We start from the raw sequence: 22810 nt of genomic DNA on the forward strand, positions 1-22810 counted from the left end.
TATAATGTGTAATTTTGTTAAGGAGAATGTTTAGCCATAAAAGACATCTCCCTCTTAATAATGAACATTTCGGTATAATAATTGTTCTGTAGCAAAAAATCTTGCCTACAAAACAACATGCAGAGAAATATGTGGTTTCCCATGTGATTAGTTGCTGTTTTTTAAATTTGCTCATTATTAGACATTCAGTATACTTTTCCCTTAAGCTGTATTTGAGAGTGAGGCTACTTGAAGGAACCACTGGGTTCTCACATTGAACTTTGAATATCCAAGTGTTTTCCAAAACAGGAAAATGTTTTATTAAGCAATAGTGAAGTCAGGCATAAAATGACTGTGTCTTCTGACTGACTGTCTTTATGTGGTTGAGGAAAACTGAACCCTGTTCTTGATGAGAATATGATGTGGCAATGATAGCCTACAGAAAGGTTTTCCTGTGTAGTATTGTCAGGAGCTATCATTCTGCATTCTGGAGAATAAATAACGCAAAGATAGTGAGTATAATCAATTTTACTCTGTGGACCTGCTAGTAATATTAATCATGACTGTAAATAAAACTCTCGGTAGTTGCACTGCACATGGTTCCCCCATGATACTTTGGTGGATGGTGCTTCCAGAGAACTTGTGATGCACACAGATGGCTTCAAGCTTCATGGATTTAGTCAGGCAGACAACTGCACAGGAGGTTACTCCTTATCAATAGGCATTTAATATTTTACTAATGTCAGCACAGCACTATCATCAGAGACTGCTAACTGAGGAACAGATCCCTATATGTCCTGGTCGGAGCAGAGGGAAAACTTGCCGTGCTGAGCTTAAAGTTCAGGTGTACGAATAGAGACCAACAGTATGGGCAGAGAATTCTCGTCAGAGATAATACTCTTCTTACAACCCCAGCCATCTGAATCTGTGAGAATCCCTGCTTTTTTTGAAAATCTAATTTTGTTTGTTTGTATATTTTTTATGAAGGCAATGAAGATAGTTTTGTGCAGCTTATTCTGTAGGGTGTTTAGGCCTTATATAAAGTCAACAGTGAACAAATGCTAGATTTTATCTTTAAGCTTTAGACAGTTGCTGTGTCTCAGGGGGTACGCAAAAGGAGAAAAAGCGGCAGTCATTTAACAAGAGTAGATTACAAATGGGAGGAGGAAGGAGAAAGAATGTGGCAGAAATTGTGGCCCAGTGTTGCTTTTGACAATAAAACAACACTTTCATTGCACTGTTTTTGGTTTCAAGCAAGTTTTTTTTTTGTGTGTGTGTGTGTATTTCACTAATTCTGTTTCCAACCCTGCAATTATAACAATACATATATGAAAGCCAGAAAGCGCAACAGCTGGACTTATAGAAATCAACCTTGAAAAGGTTATGAAAACTGGAGATGATACAAAGCTCTAATATTTTACCAGTAACACACACACACACACACAAACAAATAAAACAACCAAGCAAGCAAATAAAAAACTCCTTAGAGTGAGACCCTTGATGGTGTTAAGTGCCTCCAGTAGCTACACTGGATCTGCAGCAGTTTGTGCAGTGGAGGACATGGCCCACAATATTTAACTTTGTAATATCCCTTTAAGAAACAGATAAACAAAAATGTCAATGACCTTGGCAGCATTATCCAAGTATCTTAGTTTCACTAGGATGAACTGTTCTTGGAAAAATTCTCCCATCTGAGTCACAATCAGGTTTTTCGTTCTTGAGTAGGAATGTGTGCTGTCCTTCCCCTTTCTCCCTTCCCATTCAGTACTGCATGCAAATTCCAGCTCTCTGGCATTTCGATTTCTGTTGGGTCTTCTCATGTTATGCCAATGTAGAAGGTTTCACATTTTTTGTGACATTCTTTTAAAACAGAACTACTCCAGAGCACCTAGTACCAGTGGTTTGACTTTGAAAAGGATGCTTTTTTGCCTTTGTTCACAAAATGAACTAAAGTAATTTCTCTTCATTTTAGCATGTAACATAAACGGAGGCCTGTGCAGTAGTAGCAGCAACTGCAAAAGTTATTATAAGTAAGCTTATGAAAAGAGTGGTAGGGTAAAAAAAAAAAAAAAAGAGCTGCTCAGGCAAAATCACATGTGATTTAAACATTGATTATATTGTGAATAAATGTTTCTACCTTTTGTTGAACAAAATAAGTAAAAATTAATATAGTGTTCAGATCCATTTAGTGATCTTCTGTTTGTTTGTTTCTTTTTTCTTGCTGTCTTCTTTTTCATAGTCATATAAAATTTCCTCCAGGAAAGAAATCATGCATGCATTTCAGATCCTTTTGAGAAAGTGGGTACTGATGGTGGTGAAACCACCAAGTGAATTGTCTGGAACAGTGATATGAACAATGCAGGTCTGACACTCCCCTAAAATCACAAGAGCTGTGGTTTGAAACCTCCGAAGAGCTCCTCATTCACCGGGCTAGTACTGAGATGGATCTGCTCTCAGCCCCTTGGCCTGACACTGCCTTGTTCCACAAGCCAGTTATTCTCATCACCAGGTTGGAAAGTCTTTCTGTCTCAGTAGCAGTTGATGTGTTTTGAGCAAAGTAGATAAATGTGGGTAAACAGAGGCCCTTCTTTGAACTTGCCACTCCTGTGGTTAGGACTCTGATTTGACAGGGAGGTAGCAGTGGTACAGCCCCTTGCTCTGTGTCAGGCTGAGAGGATTGTAATTGAGGTTTCTGATCCCTTTGTCTGACCTTCAGTAACACCATTTTCTTCAGAACAAAGGAACCTCTACGCTGGCATGAGACTGTTCTGTATTACACCACTTTGAAATAGTTCATAGCAGTGCTGCACCAGCCAAAAATAATTATGGTCAATTCTCCATTATCTGACGGAAAGAAGCAAGCACTTTCCCAAAAACAGAGCAACATGGATGATGCAAGTAGTGGGAGCAGCCATGGAACCAGTTCTCACAAGACTGGCCAGACCCAGGAGTATCTCTGCACTGCACCCTCCTGAGGCTCCACACGGGAGGGGGACTTACTCATTCAGACACAGCGCCCGACCTGAGCTGGCTCTCTGAGAGCACCACATTGCAACAGAGCTGGTAAGCTTTCTAGGAATCCGGAGTGCTCTGCAGCACAGCAGGAGCCAGATCACACTTGATATGGCATGAACACAAGTGCATTAAAGCTGCTGGCCTCCTGCGGGCAAAGAAGAGCCCCTTGGACTCACCTTCAGAGGGTTCTGCAGTGCTGGTTCAGCATGTGTGGTGCTGACACGATAGGTCTGGCTCTCTACTGCGATAATCCTAGTCCAAGTCTAGGCTATATGCTGTGTAAAAACTGCTGTGCCACCCCTGAATTTTGTCCCAGTACAGTAACTCAAGAAGCCTGGATAGGTTCCTGCAGAGCCAGCTTCACTGCCTCTTCTTCAATGGCTTGGTTGTTCAACTGTACAGATCCACCACTCACAGATAGCCATATGAAGAGTACACGGAGAAATGAGTTCTGCTCATGCCATTTGGTTTATTCATGCTTGCCGGCTTACCACCTGAAAGGAGGGTTATGGAAGACAAACAGCATTGTATTGTCCATGAAACCTTCATACAGTGTTGGTGCTCCATTTTCACCTTTTACAAACACATCAAGCATCTTGAAGGCAAAGCTGTGTGAGTCTACTGCTGGCAGTCCCTGCTCAAAGAGAAGCAGCTGAGAGAATGATAGGAGAAGATGAGAAAAGGAAAAGAAAAGAAAAAGAAAAAGGAAAAGAAAAAGAAAAAGAAAAAGAAAAAGGAAAAGGAAAAGGAAAAGGAAAAGGAAAAGAAAAAGAAAAAGAAAAAGAAAAAGAAAAAGAAAAAGAAAAAGAAAAAGAAAAAGAAAAAGAAAAAGAAAAAGAAAAAGAAAAAGAAAAAGAAAAAGAAAAAGAAAAAGAAAAAAGAAAAAGAAAAAGAAAAAGAAAAAGAAAAAGAAAAAGAAAAAGAAAAAGAAAAAGAAAAAGAAAAAGAAAAAGAAAAAGAAAAAGAAAAAGAAAAAGAAAAAGAAAAAGAAAAAGAAAAAGAAAAAGAAAAAGAAAAAGAAAAAGAAAAAGAAAAAGAAAAAGAAAAAGAAAAAGAAAAAGAAAAAGAAAAAGATGAAAGGAAGAAAAAAGTAATCTACCTTGACTGTACACCCCAAGGTAGCAAACTTCTACATAGCCTTGAGCAGTCAAGTAACTTCCCTGTTTTATTTATAGATTTGTAAGTTTCTGTGATGGTATTGTACTTAAAGTATAACTGATGCCAATCCAGTAAGAACAGGAGACCCATTCTCACCTCTAAAAAACAGTAAAGTTGAAAATGTAAATGAGTCATAGGCTTTTTACAGTTGGCAGCTACCTATTACAAGGTGGTTGTTAATGTTTTTGTTCTTTGTAATGCAAGCAACTTGAAAATGAAGTAATAGTAATGACTTACAATGTGATCTGAGTTACACTGCAAGTTTCTTTAGTAACATAATAAAACAAAATAAACAAATGCAGCATTTGCCATAAAGATAATAAAACCAGGGAGATATGATTTGCAAACTTTTCAGCTGAAATTCCCAACAATGTAGAATAAATCTTCCTAAATTATTTGACCATGAAACTTTCTTTAAAAATAACTCACGTTCTGTTTAATCTGTATTGACAGCATTCTTCATTCAAATCACAGAGCACAAAATGAAATGGTGAGCAAACAACTCATGTTCTTAGTTCTCAGAAAACAACAGGATTGACCATAGTCTTGCATTTTCCCTGACTGTATGTCTTATAAGAAAAAGGTTTCATTTACAGGCACTATCTCCCTTTCCAAAACAGGTACCAAAAATTCCACTCTTCTAATGGCTTAGAGAAGTTTCTAATTCTGGTAATACCTAAAAAGTACTGCCCATGTACAAACAGGGCAACAAACATCTACTGTATAATTAAGGATGAGAAAAAAAAAAAAGGATAAAAAGACACAGAAATGTGGTGTCCATATAGCTTATGAATGTTTCAGCAAAAGGCAACTATAAACTCTTTCATGGAGTGTCTACAGGTTCATGCAGCCAAGTCCAGAAAGAAAGCAGAGCAAACAAACAAAATACACCCACTGCCCCTGCCCCCTGTTAAAATTAAGTGAAATGCTGCTCAAAATCCTTTATTTTTTCTTATTAATATTACTGTTTGTGTCTCCCTCCTGCAGGTCTTGGCAAACACTGAACATAAAATACTTGGAAAAACAGCTGGTTCTTCCCACCTCATCTATGCCTTTTCTTAGCCCCCAAAATCATCAAGCATTGTGGTGCTGGCTGAAATCCTGTTTACTAATACTCCTTTGTTACGTGGGTATTTTCAATCTTTTAAAGGAACTTTTTGTTCCTACAGAGCAAAGTCTCCCTGTGTCATGCTACAGCCAAGTTAGCCAAGGTGCTGATAGCCCCCTGCCGTGAAGGAGCATGAGGGGAGAGAAAATCTGAGAGAAACAGAGCAGTCTTCTCAACCGTCAACATTTATTTAAATGTAATCATGAAATTTGGCTGTTCCTTGGGCCATGTGGTGTCTGCCCATTCGGCAGGGTGGGGCTGGAATTACTGCTGGCATGAATTTGTTTGGCCTCTTATTTTCGTAACCCTTCAGAGCCACACAACGGGAAAACAAGAGGCCACATAAGTACACTCAAGGGCTAAATGTCTGTCTGGCATGCTTGCATCATACAGGACTTGGAAGGGCCGAGGAAATCCTCGGAGCTTAGGGAATGTGAAGTGAACTGCCTAGCTTAATGTGCAGATGAAGGGCTGAGGCGAATATAGGAAAATGAATATGCAAGGTAACTGAGAGGGAATCAGCTTCACAGGAGAAAAACGGGTAAAATATTAACTTAATTGTCCTCCATCGTTATACCTTTAAATCCACTTCTAGCAAGAAGATTAATAGGGCTTTCTCTCCCACAGGGAAGTGGTATGCCCCTTAATTTCATCCAACCGTTTGATTTTCAGAAACCTTTTGTGGCCCCTTTTATTCCCCTGCAGACCCTCTCATTTCTCCTGTAGTATCTCCATGGCCCCCACCTTCTCTGTAACACTGTCCTACTGCCCTGACCTCATCTCTTTGCAGCTCCCCTCCCACTGCTTAGCCAGGTCCCTCATGTTCCCCACTTCTCCTGTTCTGGCTGCAACAAAGAAACGGGGCGCAGCAGAAAAGGGTGGAAAATAATTGAGAAGTTGTGTGCCTTGGTGATACCTGGAGAGGCTGACAGAAATCTGGAAGATGACTGAGGAGAAAACTCTTGGTACCCTGAAATCAAAGAGGCTAAGAAACTCAAAAACTGGTAAGTGGGTCAGATCCTATGAAGAGGAAATTGTTACTGGGTTACTGTCCTGCCAGGAAAAAAAAAAAAAAAAAAAAAAAAGTGGGATGCAAAACTATAAGAATGACTTGGGAGGAAGTAGCAAAAATGCTGAAGAAGACCTGGATTTATTTTTTTTTTTGGGGGGGGGGTGAATTAGGAGTTCAACAGAGTGTTTCCAGTTACAGATTAGTCACATAATAAATGGGTATGTACCTCAAGAAAACAGGCGCCTAGAAACACGGAGTATCCCTGACAAAGATGGATGGTTAGTACAGACACTGAGCAATAGTGAACATATGAGTGTAATAGATGTGTGGCTGAGAAGGGAGAGTGGAGTTACACAAGTGTTCATGACAGAATACGCTCAGTTGGTACAGCTGGGCAGTGAAGACAAAAGGGAGAGCATGCTGAAAAGTGATGGGAGGGAAAGTAAACTGGGGGAGAAAGAGAAAAGAGGATGAAGAAGATAGCTGGCACTGGCAGATTTGCCACAGGAGAAGAAAATAGCATTAGAGAAGTCAAGCTGTAGGAGGATATAAAGACTGTAAATGGAAAAATGATATAGAAAATGTATGAGACGAGAAATGACTCCAATGTGGAAAACAACATAGAAAGCAGGCAGAAGAGTGGCAGATGTGACAGTGAAGGAGGCAGACACTTACACTTATTATAATGCAGAGGGGCTGCAGACCTTGCAAAGTGGCTGCTCTCTGTTTCTCAGACCATGACTTTGATTTGGCTCTTGGAGAATACTTCGGTGTTCTCAGGAAGGGCCTTCACGGATGTTTTACTTGTTTGGCATATGTTTACTCTGATCTCGACAGACTGCACATTGCAGGCCTTCGAGTGTTTTCAGACCTATCTAACGACTGGAGAATCTACGACTTTCTTCACTGCTTGGTTGAGTGCACGGCAATTTTAGATCCCATGTCACATTTAGAATATGCAGCTGTTATTTTAGTGACATCTTGGCTGAGAAGTATTAGATAAAAGCTGGTCTAAGTGCAACTATTGTCATTTCAACTGAGAGAAATTCTGTTTCTTGGTTAAGTTTGACTTTTAAGGAAGAACTGAAAGCCAGTCCTTCTAGGTGACATTACTTCTGTCTTATTTATTTTCCAGTGCAATTAAAGGACAGAAAAAGGTGAAGTATGGGGAATCATTTGTAGCGATCCCACTCTGAGACCCATTCTGGGGGTACACTGTGTAGGAACTAGAAATGAGAGGCTGGTAGGTTAAAAAATAATAATAACTTGCAACCGCAAATAGAGATGGTAGGGGTGTTAAGTCAGTGAGGCTTATATCCCTGAGAGGACCACTTAGGAAGAATTACATGACTCATAGAATTTGGAGCCAGAAGGATCAACAGATTGTTAGTTTGACCTACTGTGTAACGTGGGCCATAGTATTTCATCCAGCTAATATTGCAGCAGGTCTAAAGCTTGTCTTTCCCAAAGTCAGGTGGGTTTGATTTGAACACTTGAGGGCATGACAAAATAAATGTATCATTTAGCAGTTTGTCCTCTGGTAGTTTATTCCTTGCTGCTTTAAATCTGTTGGTTTTACATTTAACTCAAGTGTATGCAGCTCCTGCCTCTTTGTTTTCTGTCATTTTGTTTTGCTAAGCTTTTTCTGCTTTATTGGAGTTGCTCATTACCTATTAGTTTTTTTCATGTGAAAGATGCTTATAAAGTGAAGGATGTGTGCAAGGTATAAAAGATGTGTGAAAGAAAGCACATCCTTTGTCAAGGCTGCAGTAATACGAGCGACTGAAAGGGTGAACATCTGTTCCTGAGAAATTGCCTCATTCTCAAATATGCTGTGTGTAGCTGTGCCTCCTGCAGTCGACGTATCGCTGTTCCAGTTTGCATCGATGCTAGCAGACCAGGGGCACAGGCTCCTCGACAGGCTCCTGTTCGTGTTTTATCACAACAGCAGCAGTAAGATAGCGGGGCAGAGCAGGCTGCTCTGCTGACAAGGTGGTGCCAGCTCTCGGGACAGCTTTTGGCAGCAGCGGCTGGCTATGTGGGACGTAAGGAGAAACAAGAGAGAGTGAAATGGCAGACTGCGCGGGGCTGCAATGAGTCAGCCACTCCGAGGGAGCTGGAAGAAATGTATAGTCTGTATGGAGGAGCACTGGGCTGCCCGGAGCTGGAGGCCGAGGAGTTCTGGTCTCTGCAAATCCAATTCATCTGATGTTCTTGGCAGCCTGGGGAGGAAACTCGCAGCAGAGAGCTCTGGTGTGCGAGGAGTGATGACTCTCGGGCTGCTTTCTGGGAAGGCAGGCCAGTAGACGTGCTACCATGCACTGCAGCAGCAGCCCTGAAGAGGGAGCATAAACTCAAGAGTTTCCAGGGCAATAAAAATTGCCCCATTGTGGTGGAGTGAGTTTAGCCTCTGGACTGAAGGCTAAGGCAGTGGACACTCATTCACAGGAAACAGTTACGCATAGATGTCTCTCGTAACTAATGATTTCGTCTTTTTGCCAAGACAAAAAAAAATAAAGGGTTAACTAAAATTTTTCTTTGTTTAAGTTATTTTTCCAGGAAGTTCATCATCTCATGGTCTTCATGCTATGATTTATTCTTCTATTGCTTCTTCTAAATACTGGGTCTGTTCTTTCTCTAGCCAAACACTAGAATCCTCTCCACACCCTTATTACTTTTTGGAGTTTCAAAAAGCAATCTCAGAACTTCTCGTTCTCTTATTAATGGTGGTAATAGAAATTATTTGATATTTCTCCTACCAATCTCTGTTACTGAGGGGTAATACCATGGCAGCGTACAAAGTTGCCAGAGGTGTTGTAGAAGCATAATTGTGAGGCAATAAAGTCTTTAGGGAAAAAAATGTAGGTGTTTTCAGGTGGTCACATAATGAAATGTCATTAACACTGTAATTTGCTCAGAGTAGTCCAGCCTTGGAATGTGTGGCAGTATTTCACTGCATACAAAATTATTGTTGCTTCAGCTGCAGCCATATCCATCTCACTGGGAAGACTTCCAGCTTTGAAGGGAAATTTGGTTGTACATGTCTGAACTGTGTTTTTAGCTGCAACATAACCTTTTCTGTCTTCTGGCTGTCCATTAGAAATGGTAATGAAAACATGGCACACATTTCCCTCAGCCTCAGGGTAACCTTTCCCTTTTACAGGAACGAAAAGTTCCTCAACCCGGAGGGTAATTCTGTTCTGACATCCTTTTGAATGCTTCCAGGGTATGCTTTGTTGGAGTGTCTGCATGCTAATTTGTAGGGTAAAGCTAGAGGATGGTACCTATGAAGGCAGTAACAAAAATAAATAAATATATCAGTCTTCTAATTAATTCCTTCACAGCAACTGAGTCATATTAGACTGATTCCATGGGCTGAGGTCACATTCTTAAATCTTCAGTTACTTGAGTGTGTTATAACAAGAAAGCGTTCAGTGAACCTACTCTTATTATGCAACACAACAGAAAAGAAACATTGGTAATGGGAAAGCCATATAAAAATTATTTCTAAACTTTCAGAAAAGTGAGTAAAAGAAAGTGAAAAATAATGGATGATGAAATGGACTTCCCTCATTTATTATCTCTCTATGAAGAAATGAGGTTTAATAAACAGTAAAAACAAGGAAGTCCTAGCAAATGATGACCTGTCACCTTCACCCCCATCCAAGCTGCTTTTTAAGACATTTTCATACTCTTAGCTTGTTTATTGTTCTTCTGCTTCTTCCAAGTTGACTTTCAGATAGGATCCCACTCAGAGTTTTGCAAGAAGGAAAACAGGGCAACAGAAGCGAAAGAGTTATTAGCTGGAATGACGGTTACAAAAGATTGTGCAAAGTAATTATATTTGGACCATTCCTGTCTTGCCTGGATACAAATATTTTACTGATGTTTGTCCCAGACCCTGTGGGAATTTCTCAGATACATGGATAACCTATGATAAACTTCTGTATTATTTCTTGTATTTTCTCATGTCTACTCTGTGTCCCTTCCTGTTGTTCCAGGATGCCCTCTTTGGAAGATATTACAGCCACTGTCACTATAAAGGATTAAGTAATACAGAAAAATAAATAATAATAAAAAAGTAGCCTGCATTCTTCTCCATATAAATTCTCACTAACTGCATATATACATGAAATTTAAACCACTTCATATAATAAAGCCTGTTCTAGGGAGTATTTTGACCATTGTGTGATTTAGTCTGGCTTAAGATATTCACTAGAAATCAGGTCACTTCTGCTATTTTTATTCCTCAGGTAAAAGTAAATTTTTTTTATCTTTATTTATTTATTTATTTCTATTTTATCTAGTCAGCAAGGGTTAAAAATGGCATACTGGAAAAACTCTGAGAGATTAAAAGCATACTGGTACCATGCAACTCAAAGTGGCAGAAATCTGAAAAAAAATGAAAAAGATTAAAAGTATATTAGTACTATGCAAATCAAAGTGGCAGAGACCTGAACCAGTCAGCTGCACTAACAGGCTATATCATGCCAATGTGCAAGCTACCATAAGTAGAAGAAGAATAATATACCAGAAGTAATATAACCACATTTGTGCAGCTCCAATCTGAGCAGCTTAGATGTTTGAGTATCATATGTAAGGCATATGTAATGCAGCAAACATTTTTCGAGCTTGTCCATTTTTGTTTTTATAATAGTTAAACATTTACAAGCATACATACATATATAAGATGCCAGATGGGAATTTAGCTGAAACACTCTCACCAATTTTTAACATATCGTTAGCATGAATGCACTTATTAAAAAAATAGCATATTTTATATCTATAATAACTAATTCAAAGATCAATTTATTTTATTATTTTTGTAATATAAAGTATATTCTAACATGTTGATGAGATTTCTTTTTTATTTTTCTTAGGGCTTTTAAATTGAAACATCATTTATTTTGTTCCTTATTTCTAATGATGTGAGAGTAATTTTGCTTTTTAAACAGAATAAAAAAAGTTTGTTTGTTTGTTTGTTTTTCCTCACAATTTTATACTATGGATAATTCCCATGCTGCTACCAGACATTTGAACTGATATCTGGACACCTGACATAGAAACAGCAGTCCTGTTTACTACTAACGTGAGTTCCTCCTAAAATCTTGCAATGGAGACAGATATTTTTTGTCTTCTGAAGACACTTGTACGGGTATATAGAAGATGGAAGATACATTTTATTTATTATTATAAGTTTTCTGTAAGATCTATGGCTCAAAAGGCATCAATAATCTTCGTATTTCCTGAATTTCAGATCCTTAACTGCAGTGATATTTTTCTAGTATATTTAACATTCTTGAAATATATGTAGTTACATAACTAAAGGTGTTCCTGATCTTAGTGTTGTGGAATTTATCTCATAATATTGCAACATAAAAGCGTTAAATAATTTGCACCATACTAAAATAAGAAATTAGCATAGATCAGTTAAAATATCAGTACAAATGGCCATTCAGAATATCAGAATGTTGTTACACACCAGACTTGGAAATTCACATTTTCTTCAAGAGTTTAACATACCCTGACATTTACATAGTTTCTTCTTGTGTGTAACTTGAGTGTCACTCTTCTAGCAACTGCATGTCACAAAACATAAATTCAGGCAGATAAAGAGAGGAATATACCCTAAATGACGCTGATAACAGAATATCAGATGCTGACTGACGCTCTCATGCTCACTAGAATACTTGTAACCAAATGAATGTTTACCAATTTAAATGAAGGATTTCAAAACCAGTTACCAAATTGTAATAACAAAAGTGTTTTGATTGTTATCGTGCCATATGACGTAACATAAATGTCATGACCAGCTCAGTAAATAAACTGATATGTATTTACTGATTTATTTTTATTTTAGAAGAACTTTTAAGAGAAAAATATTTGAACTATTTTGGCATTTTCTGTTGGAACAGCTTTCAGTATTTATAAAATTAACTGTAGGCTCAGCCAAGTCTGAATGAACTGTTTCAAACTTATTGCATTGAAGCTCTTTTTATATTACTCAGACTAAATATTTTTATTGTCAAAATACTTGGAATATTTTCTGCAATAAAATTTCAAATTTTAATTCTGAATGTTATGAGATGTTCAGAAAGGAATAATAAAAATTATTGTGAATTGTCTCTGCAAAAGACATCCTTTGATCCAGCTCTAACAGTGGGTATAAGGTGGACACCTTCTTTCTCATTCTTATGTCATAAAATTGAATTACCTTTTCCAATTCACATTTTGTAATTTTATCAGGCTGACCAACTGAAGAGTATGATTTTCCATGTTTTAATTAAGTTACGTTGTAGTAGAGTGTGCCCATACTGTTTTTAACTAAGAAAAAAACACCATAGCTGTTCAACAAAGCCAACCTAAGCAAAGAGTTCACACAACTGAAAATGACAGATACACTAGAATTCATATACATATTTGGGGTTGTGTTTATATGATAGATCTTTTCCTCCAAATGCCATAATACAATTGTAATTGCAATTAACACTTATATGTTCAACTATAGATACTCCTATAACCCTTAGGGGTATCTGCTATTATGTAAATAAAATTAATAAAAACATCAATATTGCATACCTGTTTATTATTATTTTTATTAATATACAATATATCATTATACATATTATTATAATATTTTTATTAATATATATTTATTTAATATATTGCATATATTAATTTATTTGTGTATTGAACTTACATGGCAATGTTTTGGTGGTGTTGGGGCTGCAGGGATGGCCTCTGTGAGCAGAGCCCAGCAGCTGCCCCATGTCAGAGCAGAGCCAGCTCCACCTGCTCCGAAAGGAACCTGCTGCTGGCCAGAGCTGAGCCATGAGCGACAAAGGGGGGGCGTCTGGGAGAGCAGAGTTAAGGAAGGGAAAGAAGTGCTGGGCTACAGCAGCTGGGAGAGAGGGGTGAGAGCCAGCCCTGCAGCCCCCAAGGGCAGTGCAGCAGGAGGGCAGGAGGTGCTCCAGGCACACAGCAGCAGTTCCCCTGCGGCCTGTGGAGAGGCCCCTGGTGGAGCAGGCTGTCCTCCTGCAGCCCATGGGTCCCACACGGAGCAGATCTCCACGCTGCAGCCCGTGGAGGAGCCCCCGGTGGAGCAGGTGGATGTGGCCTGGAGGAGGCTGCGGCCCATGGAGAGCCCCCGCAGGAGCAGGCCCCGGGCCGGAGCTGCAGCCCGTGGAGAGGAGCCCACGCAGGAGCAGGGGGTCTGGGGGGAGCTGCCGCCCACCCGTGGGGGACCCGTGCTGGAGCAGTTTGCTCCTGGGGGATGGATGGACCCCGTGGTACGGAGCCATGTGGGAGCAGTTCTTGAAGAGCTGCTGCCTGTGGGCAGCCCCCGCAGGCTCAGTTCGGGAAGGACGGCATCCCGTGGGAGGGACCCCACGGGGAGCAGGGGCAGAGAGATGACAAGACAGCCTTCTGGAGTATCATCCATTCCTTTCATTTCTATGTCACTACTAGTTACTGGCTTACAAAGAGGTGTCCTGTGTCTGATCCCCACTCTCCTAGCATGCTTGTTCAACCAATTTGCAACCCACTTAATGGTAAATCAAGGCAAAAAAAAATAAAAAAGACACATCAAAACACCAACCCAACCCAACAGTCTTTGTAGCATCTGGGGCAAAGTGCTACAGGCCCTGTTGGGGCAGATGGCCCATGGTGACATCACTGAGCGATGGGCTGTGACCTCGCAGCCCTCGCTGCTTATCTTGGGGCGCCAGCAGAGGCCACGTCAGCCTAGCTCGTGGCTTGACTCCTGCTGAGCGCTTGTGCGAGGCTTGGAGCACCGAGCGAGGATTTGGTAGAGCCGTGCTGTGGGGCCGCCGGCAGCTGTTCTCAGTGCCCGTCCCCACAGTCATTGCCTGTGTTTCCCCGGCCCTGCCTGTCTCAGGCAGCCGGGGCCCCGCGGGACGCGCTCGCAGCAGCACAGGTGAGCTGTGTGGGGACACGTGCCCTGGGGCAGCCCACAGGGGGCACGGGACGGCCCAGCCGTGGGGCTGGGGGGTCCTGCTGAGGTGCCAGGGGGGCATTGCCTCTGCTCGCCGTGGCACAGTGAGTGACCTTGGCCTCTCTCCCTTGTGCAGATTCAGACATCCTTTGGCAGCTGCAGCGCCAGGGTAGGGGAGCAGCGTCTTCACCTCAGCTCTCCCCAGCCCACTGTAGATCCCGGTCGTGATGGATGTGCCATCGGACTGGACCTGCCCAGCCTGTGGGGAAGGTCGGGACGATGTCGCCTGCGTGACCCCCTGTCTCCACCAGCTCTGCTATGGCTGTGCCCTGCGGTGGGCAAAGAAGAATTCAAGGTGCCCCTTCTGCAGGGAGGCAATCAAAACCATCAAATACTCGGTGAGGTCGGCTGACGATTTCTTGGAGTGTGCTGTCCCAGAGCCTGCAGAGCACTTGGCTGAGGTTGAGCAGGATGAGCAGGAGGCTGTGGAGCTGGTGCCCAGGGCTCCTGACCTCGGCTTCCCACCTGAGGTCTGGGCAGCCTTCTTCCGGGAGCACCCGGAAAACGTCGAGCCCCTGCTTGCGTGGCTGCAGCAGGAGCTGGAGACCATCTCCGGCTCCGAGTGGTGGGAGGTGGCTGCGGGCCTGAGCACGGTGGTCGGCTACCTGTGCGTCTACGGGCTCGACGAGGAGGGCTTGGTGCGGGCGCTGCAGCCTTGCCTGAAAAACCAGACCCTGCCTTTCGTGGTGCGGCTCATCACTGCCGCTGTGGAGCTGTGCAGCACAGAGATCCGCCGGCAGCGTGACCGCCAGGACGCCCATGCTGCAGGGGGCCAGGAGGACAGCCCCGCGGCCGCCCACAGCCACGCCACCTCTCCAGGGGGGACTCGTGCCCCTGCCACCACAGAAGAGGAGGAGGCACCTGAGGAGCCAGGGCAGGCGGCAGCAGGTCCCTCTGCCCAGGGCAGGGACTGCTTGCCTGGGGGGCGCCGGCGCGCCCCGAAGAGGAGGGCCAGCAGCAGCCTCCAGGACTCTCCCCAGCCCCGCAAGAGGCCGCCCCGACGGCGGCGCTAGGCGGGCACCCCTCGGCTGGCAGCATCACATCTGAAAATAAAAAGATGTTACTGAAAGAGTCTCTGTATTATTGACGTGCAGACATTGCTGCTGTCCGTACCCATGTTGGTTTCACAGAATCACAGAACTGTAGGGTTTGGAAGGGACGTCAAGAGGTCATCGGGTCCAACCCCCCTGCCAAAGCACGTTCCCTAGCGCAGTCTGCCCAGGTAGGCATCCAGACGGGCCTTGAATATCTCCAGAGAAGGAGACTCCACAACCTCCCTGGGCAGCCTGTTCCAGTGCTCCGTCACCCTCACCGTGAAGAAGTTCTTTCGCATGTTGGTGCGGATCTTCCTGGGCTCCATTTTGTGGCCATTGCCCCTTGTCCTGTCCCCACAAAACGCTGAAAAGAGGTTGGCCATATCCCGTTGTCTCCCACACTTCGTGTATTTATAAACATTGATAAGATCCCCCCTCAGTCTTCTTTTCTCAAGGCTGAACAGGCCCAGGTCTCTCAGCCTTTTCTCACAGGGCAGATGTTCCAGGCCCCGTATGATCTTTTTGTCCCTACGCTGGACTCTCTCCAGGAGATCCCTGTCTTTTTTGTACTGGAGATCCCGGAACTGGACACAGTACTCCAGGTGAGGCCTGACCAGGGCAGAGTAGAGGGGGAAGATCACCTCCCTTGACCTGCTAGCCACGCTTCTTTTAATGCACGCCAGGATCCCTTTGGCCTTCTTGGCCACCAGGTGCTGCAGCCCATGGAGAGGAGCCCACGCAGGAGCAGGGGGTCTGGGGGGAGCTGCCGCCCACCCGGGGGGGACCCGTGCTGGAGCAGTTTGCTCCTGGGGGATGGATGGACCCCGCAGTACGGAGCCATGTGGGAGCAGTTCTTGAAAAGCTGCTGCCTGTGGGCAGCCCCCGCAGGCTGAGTTCAGGATGGACGGCATCCCGTGGGAGGGACCCCACGGGGAGCAGGGGCAGAGAGGGACCGTGAGGCAGCAGTGGAGATGAAGCATAATGGGCTGAACGCAGCCCCCATTCCCTGTTCCCCTGTGCCACACGGGGGAAGGAGGTGGCAGAGGGTGGATGGGGGAAAGGTGTCTTTAGTTTGTTTTCTTTGTTTCTCACTTCTCTAGCTCGTTAGTAACAGGTAACAGATTTTTCTAATCACCTTATGCTGTCTGCTTGGCCCATGATGGTAATCAGTGATCTCCCTGTCCGTATCTCAACTCATGAGATTTTTTCTCATTCCATCTTATTTTCTCCCCCTGTCCTGTTGAGGAGAGGGAGTGAGAAAGCAGTATTGTGAAGCTGAACTGCTTGCTGGTGCAAAATCACCACAAGTTGTCACCTGTAGTCATCACCGGTTTGTAAACTTCAAATAAGTAGAAGCTTATTGTCTCAGGTGACAGAACTGGTATTCCAGGTTAAAACATCTTTTTTTTTTTTTTTTTTTTTCCCATGTGTTTTTCCTGGTATTAGTATATCCTACAAAAACTGATTTAGAGATTTTGATAAAAGTGCCAGGGAAGCTGGTCAAATAAAGTAATGTTTTAAAAACCCATTTGACTGGTTTTCTTCATTAGGTGCATTCCCTGCACATCAGTTTCAGTGTGAAACTGGTACTAGAATTTGTATGCAATAGATCCCCATTGCTTAGGTGAATACAGGACATTTTGCCAAGAATCTGACAAGCTACGCCTGTTGTGCCTTTTCAGGTCTTCAATAAAAAACAACTGAGGTTTGTTATGCAGGAAGGGGTAAAATGGAGGAAGCACAGCAGGCTTGCACTCAGCACTCACAGGGCCAGCAGAACACCGTGCAAGTGTTTGAACCTGGGATGTTGTCATGATTATTTATCATTTCTGTAGAATTAATTTCCACAGAAAATATGAAGCTTGAAAAAGTGAGATTTGGGAAAATATTGAAACAGTTTTGGCCAAAAAGATGTGAATTTTTGAAAGAGAGCAGTGCTTGTGTAGGAGTTAGAGCTCCCTATGCTTTTTTCCTTCTCCATTCCCTGGTCTTAGCGATGAGGCCATCAGTCTCTTTTCCTGTAGTCACAGGGGGTTTGACAGAGAAGTCCCTGGCCGTGGACACAGTCCCTGGCAGGCAAATCTACCACGGAACAAATTACAGGTGTCAAAATGACCAAAACGTCCTCCTCTTCCCTTTCCTTTTCCCTTTCCCTTTGTCTTGGCGGGGGCCGGGGCCGGGGCCGCCCTTCGCGCCTCAGCCGAGCCCCGGGTCCCGCCGTTGCCGGTCCCGCCTTTCGCCAGGCTCCGTCCCCTTTCCGTGACCGCAGAACGCTGCCGGCCAATCGACGCCCGTGGAGCCGGCCGAATTTTGCATGTGTTGACCCGTTGCCGTGGCAACGGCGGGGCCGTGGGCGCCATCGCACGTCCCGCTCCCCGGCACGGGGCGGGCGGGGAGGTAAAACGGGGCGGCGGGCGGGGGGGGGCGCGCGGTGGGGCACCCGGCTAACAGGGGCTGGGGGGGGCTTCAAAGTCTTTTTTTTTTTTTTTTTTTGGTCTTGAAAAGCATAAGTAAATCAGAAAACTTTGCTTTCATTTCCAAGTTGTTTTTTTTTTTTCTTTTTTTCTGAAGCTGATGTTCACAGAATTTCTTAAGATACACTCGTTGAGCTGATGGCTCCTATTATAACTCAACGCCATTGACTTCACCAGAAAGTTATTTAATTTAAATTGAATTCTCTGTTTACTCAGTTCCCAAAGACATGGCTCTGCAGCAGTAAGCTCTGGTCCTAGCCAGGTGCAGTTATGGTTACACAGTGCGGTGGGTTGGGCTCTGCTGGCTGCCAGGTGCCCACTCGGCTACTCCGTCTCTCCCCCTTCTCCACAGCACAGGGAGAAAATACAATGAAAAAAATCATAGGTTGAGATAGGACGTGGAGATTGCTCACCAGTTACCACCATAGGCAAAACAGACTTGACTTGGGGAAGATCAGTTTATTTACAGAGTAGGATAGTGAGAAACAAAACTAAACCCATCATCCCCCCATCCTTCTTCCCAGGCTCAGCTTCATTCCCTATGTTTCTGTCTCCTCTCCCGCACCAAGCAGTGCAGTGGAATGGGGAACGAGAGCTGTGGCCAGGGCACAGCAGTTTCTCTCTGCTGCTCCCCCATGGTCAGTCGGGGAGAGACTGCTTTACCATGGGCTCCCCGAGATCTGCTCCACTGAAGGACCCACGGGCTGCAGGGGGGACAGCTTGCTCCACCATGGGCCTCTTCATGGTTTCTTCTCCATATGCTTTTTCTATTGGCTCTTGGAATTTAAAAAGGCTTTTATATAAAGAATAACAAAGATGACACAGTGTAAACAGATACATAAACAACAGCTTCAAATATAAATTGAGAAAAAGACCACTGTTAAACATAACAAACTACAGAATCACCAAAGCCAGTGCAACCAGTTAAGACCAGTTAAGAACTATTGTTTATCAGCCATGGTCTCTCATGCCAATTAAAAAAACACTGATGATCTGTTCTTGAGGAAAAAAAAAAAAGTAAAAGAATGATGTTTTTAAGATTCATTACCAAGAGAACCCTCAAAAATGAATGTTGTGCTACCAGTAGCCATCATCAGCCTTATGCTGTAATGCCCTCCAGTCTCATGATAGATCTGCTGTGTATTTTTATACTACTTTTAATAGCTGGTGTATCTTACAGGGCATAGGAATTGCCATGGTAATCAGATTATCTAGCTGAATATACTGTCCATATAAAGGCAGCAAAAACCTTTGTTATAAAGTCACCTGTTATTAGCAGCAGTTTCTGTTGCAAAATGGTTACGGTAGATTTACTCTGTAAAAGATGAGAACGTTTTCTCCTTATTTCATCCTGAACAATTTAACTGTGGCAGGGCAGATTATTGAGGGAACTATATTTCCTGCTCTGAATCACTTAAAACTTCTAGTGTCAGGCTCTCAGCACATGCAAATTGTTATCCTGCATCAGGCACAGCACTGCCACATGGCTGGAGGAAGGGATTGTTCCGCTCTGCTCTGTGCTGGTGTGGCCTCACCTCAAGCACTGTGTGCAGGTTTGGACACAACATTAAAAAAAGGATATAAAGCTGTTAGAGAGTGTCCAAAGGAGGGCTATGAAGCTGGTGAAGGGTCTAGAGGGGAAGACATATCAGGAGCAGCTGAGGTCCCTTGGTTTGTTCAGCCCAGAGCAGAGCAGGCTGAGGGGAGGCCTCATGGCGGCCTGCAGCTCCCTCACGAGGGGAGCGGAGGGGCAGGCGCTGAGCTCTGCTCTCTGGGGACAGCGACAGGACCCGAGGGAACGGCATGGAGCTGGGACAGGGGAGGGTCAGGCTGGGTGTGAGGGAAAGGTTCTGCACCCAGAGGTGGTTGGGCACTGGGACAGGCTGCCCAGGGATGTGGGCACGGCACCGAGCCTGGCAGAGTTCAAGGAGTGTTTGGACAACGCTCTCAGACGTAGGGTCTGATTTTTGTGTGGTCCTTTGGGGACCCAGGAGTTAGACTCTATGATCCTTGTGGGTCCCTTCCAACTCAGGATATTCTATGGTTCTGTGATTCTTATTTCCACTGACTTGGGTCAGTTTATACAAGGTGACATGCCTAGCTTCTGTTTTTGTATCAAATAGATTTATTATCTATTTTGCATTTATCCGTCCATTAGTTTTTTCCCCTGTCAGGTCAGCCTACTTTCCTGAAATTGTCACACAAAGTGCCCACTGTGCAGGCACATTCACCATCAAAATCTCTAGAAGTAAGCCAGATTCTGCACATTTTAGTGTCAAAGACAGAGGTGGTAAACAGAGACACCTGTGCTAGGAAGTGCATGTAGCTCACTTTGAGCTGTGTAAACTTACTTGCTTCAATGTCTGCTTGCTCTCACACTCCTGTGCTGTGGAGAGGATAAACATGCATAGCCTGTTCCGTATTTTATGGATATCTAAGATGCCCTCTGCAGTTTGAATGGTGCTAAATATCACAGACCTTTTGCAGCAGTTGATGCTGGTTAAGACAGTGATGATTGGTATCCTCACTGTCACCCAAACTGGGAGTATGTGTCTATGCTGATACATTTTTCTACTTTCTCATTTTTGCACAAGAGTAAATGTGCAGTCAGGATAACATTATTGATTTAAAAAGTGAGGCGAGTGCATTAAATAGTTGTACATGAGTGAAACTAGGATAATCTTCACCTTAAACAGTTATAAAACATCACTAAGTAAAATGTAACTTTACTTACGAAAAGCAAGAACTTTGGCTGTAGAGCATGAAGGAAATCTGAGAGACAATGGCATTGCTGGAGCTGTTCCAGAATTTTTAATTTTGAAATTAATGACATATTACATTTTTCAACCGAAAATGTTTTAAATTTTCCACCTATTTTAACTATTAATAGTCATAATGTGTCATTATAAGGTTACAATTTCTGTTAAATCAAAGGAATTCTTCCTTACATTTGGCAGAGGAGGACATAGTAATGCAGAAGAATTGTTGGGTCTCTAGAACCAGTCTCCAGTTTTCTCTGGCAACACAGTCATAAACTTAAATCAAATGAAGTTAATTAAATAAAACAAACCTAATTACAGCATAATTATACATAGGGTGTCCTCAAATGCCAAGTAAACAATAACTGCTATGGACATTAGTGAATTTTGGATTGACATGTAAAAGTTTAAGTAGGAAGCGAATCAGATCCAAAGAAAGATATAGGCACTTTAATAGGTCAGAGGAAAAAAACAAAAATCCTTAACTAGGTTGAGTGTCAACCGAGTTGACTAGTTAGCCCATCATGGCCAACACCTTAATTAGTTCTTTATATGAATCATATAGAAGCTTCAAGGTTATGTATTTTCCTTCTCTTATGTCTTAATGAACCTTTACACACACACACACACACACACGACCTGATTTTGTTCTTACTGTGCTGTAGTTGATGTAGGTACATTTTTGAAGAAAGTTTTCATTTTTTCTAAATAACACTTCTAACTGTGGAGACAAAGTTTGTCAGAAAATTCTCAGTCAGTTCTAGCTTGTTTGTATGCATCAGGAAACTGTGGCTTTTCAGCCTGGTATTTTTTGTTTCTGAGCATTCTTGCCTTGTCCATCATCTGGCTGCATCCACGTTTAGAGATGTAACCACCAGCCTCTGATAGTACTGGGGAGAGGGTACAGCTATACGTGCAGCTGATGCTCCGATGGAACAATCTTCATGTCTGGATGTTTCTAAGTATGCATTACTCATAAGGCATTTAAGCCAGAGTGCTGCAATGTTAGATTTACAGACTAACAGTGTCATGAAGCTGCCAGAAATGGGGGTACATGCCAATATTCGTGCGTTCAGAGCTTTCAAAACATTTCTTGAGGTTGAAGGATGCATAGAAATGGGTTGTTCTCATCTATGACAAGATAAAACAAGCTGACATAGAAAACTGTGTATTTCTTATGTCTCCGTGGTCTTGTGGTCTTTAATAATGTTTAACCACATAATAGATTGTCCTTTTCACATGAGTGAAGGAAAAGATTGGTGCCTAGGACTAATCAGAGGAGACTCTTCCAGCCATGTACAAAATGCAGCGCCGAGCTGGAAAAATGTGAGGGTTTTAATATGTAGTTAATTCGCTAAAAATATTGTTGGAAACATAAAAATGTTTTGTTTCTTTTTCCTTTTATCTTTCAGTGAAAAACAGATCCAACAGTGAGATAGTGCAAATTATCCAATATTTTTGTCCAATTTATATTTCAGTGTTTTGTTTTAACAGATTTCTAAAATGATTTATAATTGAGCAATACAAAACAACATTCAGGACAAAAAAAATACAGCTGAAGATGTTTATTTAATTCAACATGATTTCCCTTAAAGAATAATGGGAAGCCTCACAGAAAGCATTTTATTTGGAAAGAGGGCCTCAAGCAAGGATTTCTGATACTCAACACAGGATGTCAGTTAGGTCCTTTCTGATGCCTCTTTTATATGTAAATGTAATGAAAACCCATAAATAGAAGAAAAAGAAGAAATATCTTACCTTGACTACAAATGTAGGTATCAGAATCAGGAACCCTGTGACCAGACTGATTTAGTGTTGAGGCCCTAGAAAACCTATGTTCATCTCCTTCTCCTTTTGACTTGAGTTATGCTAAGTGAACCATTTCATATCTGTCCTTCTCTACCTTTTGCCCTCTTTGTCTGAGTTGTTCTTCTTTGTCTTTTTACGTAGTCCAGCCCAGACTGAGAAAGCAGGATCTCTGGACACTACTGTAGTACAATAAATTGTTGCTTGTTGTTTCTCATTTAAAGCCATTTATGACATTTATAATTTCTGTAGCGGTAAAGCTAGGTATTAAAAAACAAATAACTTTTCTTTTAGAATTCTTGTGAATTAGCTTCAGTTTACCTAAATCACCTTTATTAAGTAATCCACTCAACAACAGATGTGAAGTCACAAACAGAAAGCTTGTAACTTCAAGCACTGAAATAGGAACAGGCAGCATAAGTAGACAAGACTAAATGTGGTACTGAAGGCA

The 22810-nt window shown here is 42.7% G+C and overlaps 1 protein-coding gene across 3 annotated transcripts in view; it reads left to right on the plus strand.

Moving 5' to 3' along the window:
- The first annotated feature begins 13912 nt into the window (after positions 1-13912).
- The window catches only part of ZNF475 (zinc finger protein 475), a 62948-nt gene continuing 54050 nt past the window's right edge, over positions 13913-22810 (plus strand). Inside the window, exon 1 of one of the 3 annotated variants that reach the window (XM_083818712.1) lies at positions 13913-17717. In XM_083818712.1, the coding sequence (XP_083674838.1) occupies positions 14454-15299 (846 nt within the window). In that variant the 5' untranslated portion in view covers positions 13913-14453 and the 3' untranslated portion in view covers positions 15300-17717. The remainder of the gene's footprint in view (positions 17718-22810) is intronic. The other 2 variants (XM_083818711.1, XM_083818710.1) reach the window with 2 other exon arrangements.

This window comes from Anser anser (genome assembly GCF_964211835.1).
Source record: "Anser anser genome assembly, chromosome: Z".
NCBI lineage: Eukaryota > Metazoa > Chordata > Aves > Anseriformes > Anatidae > Anser > Anser anser.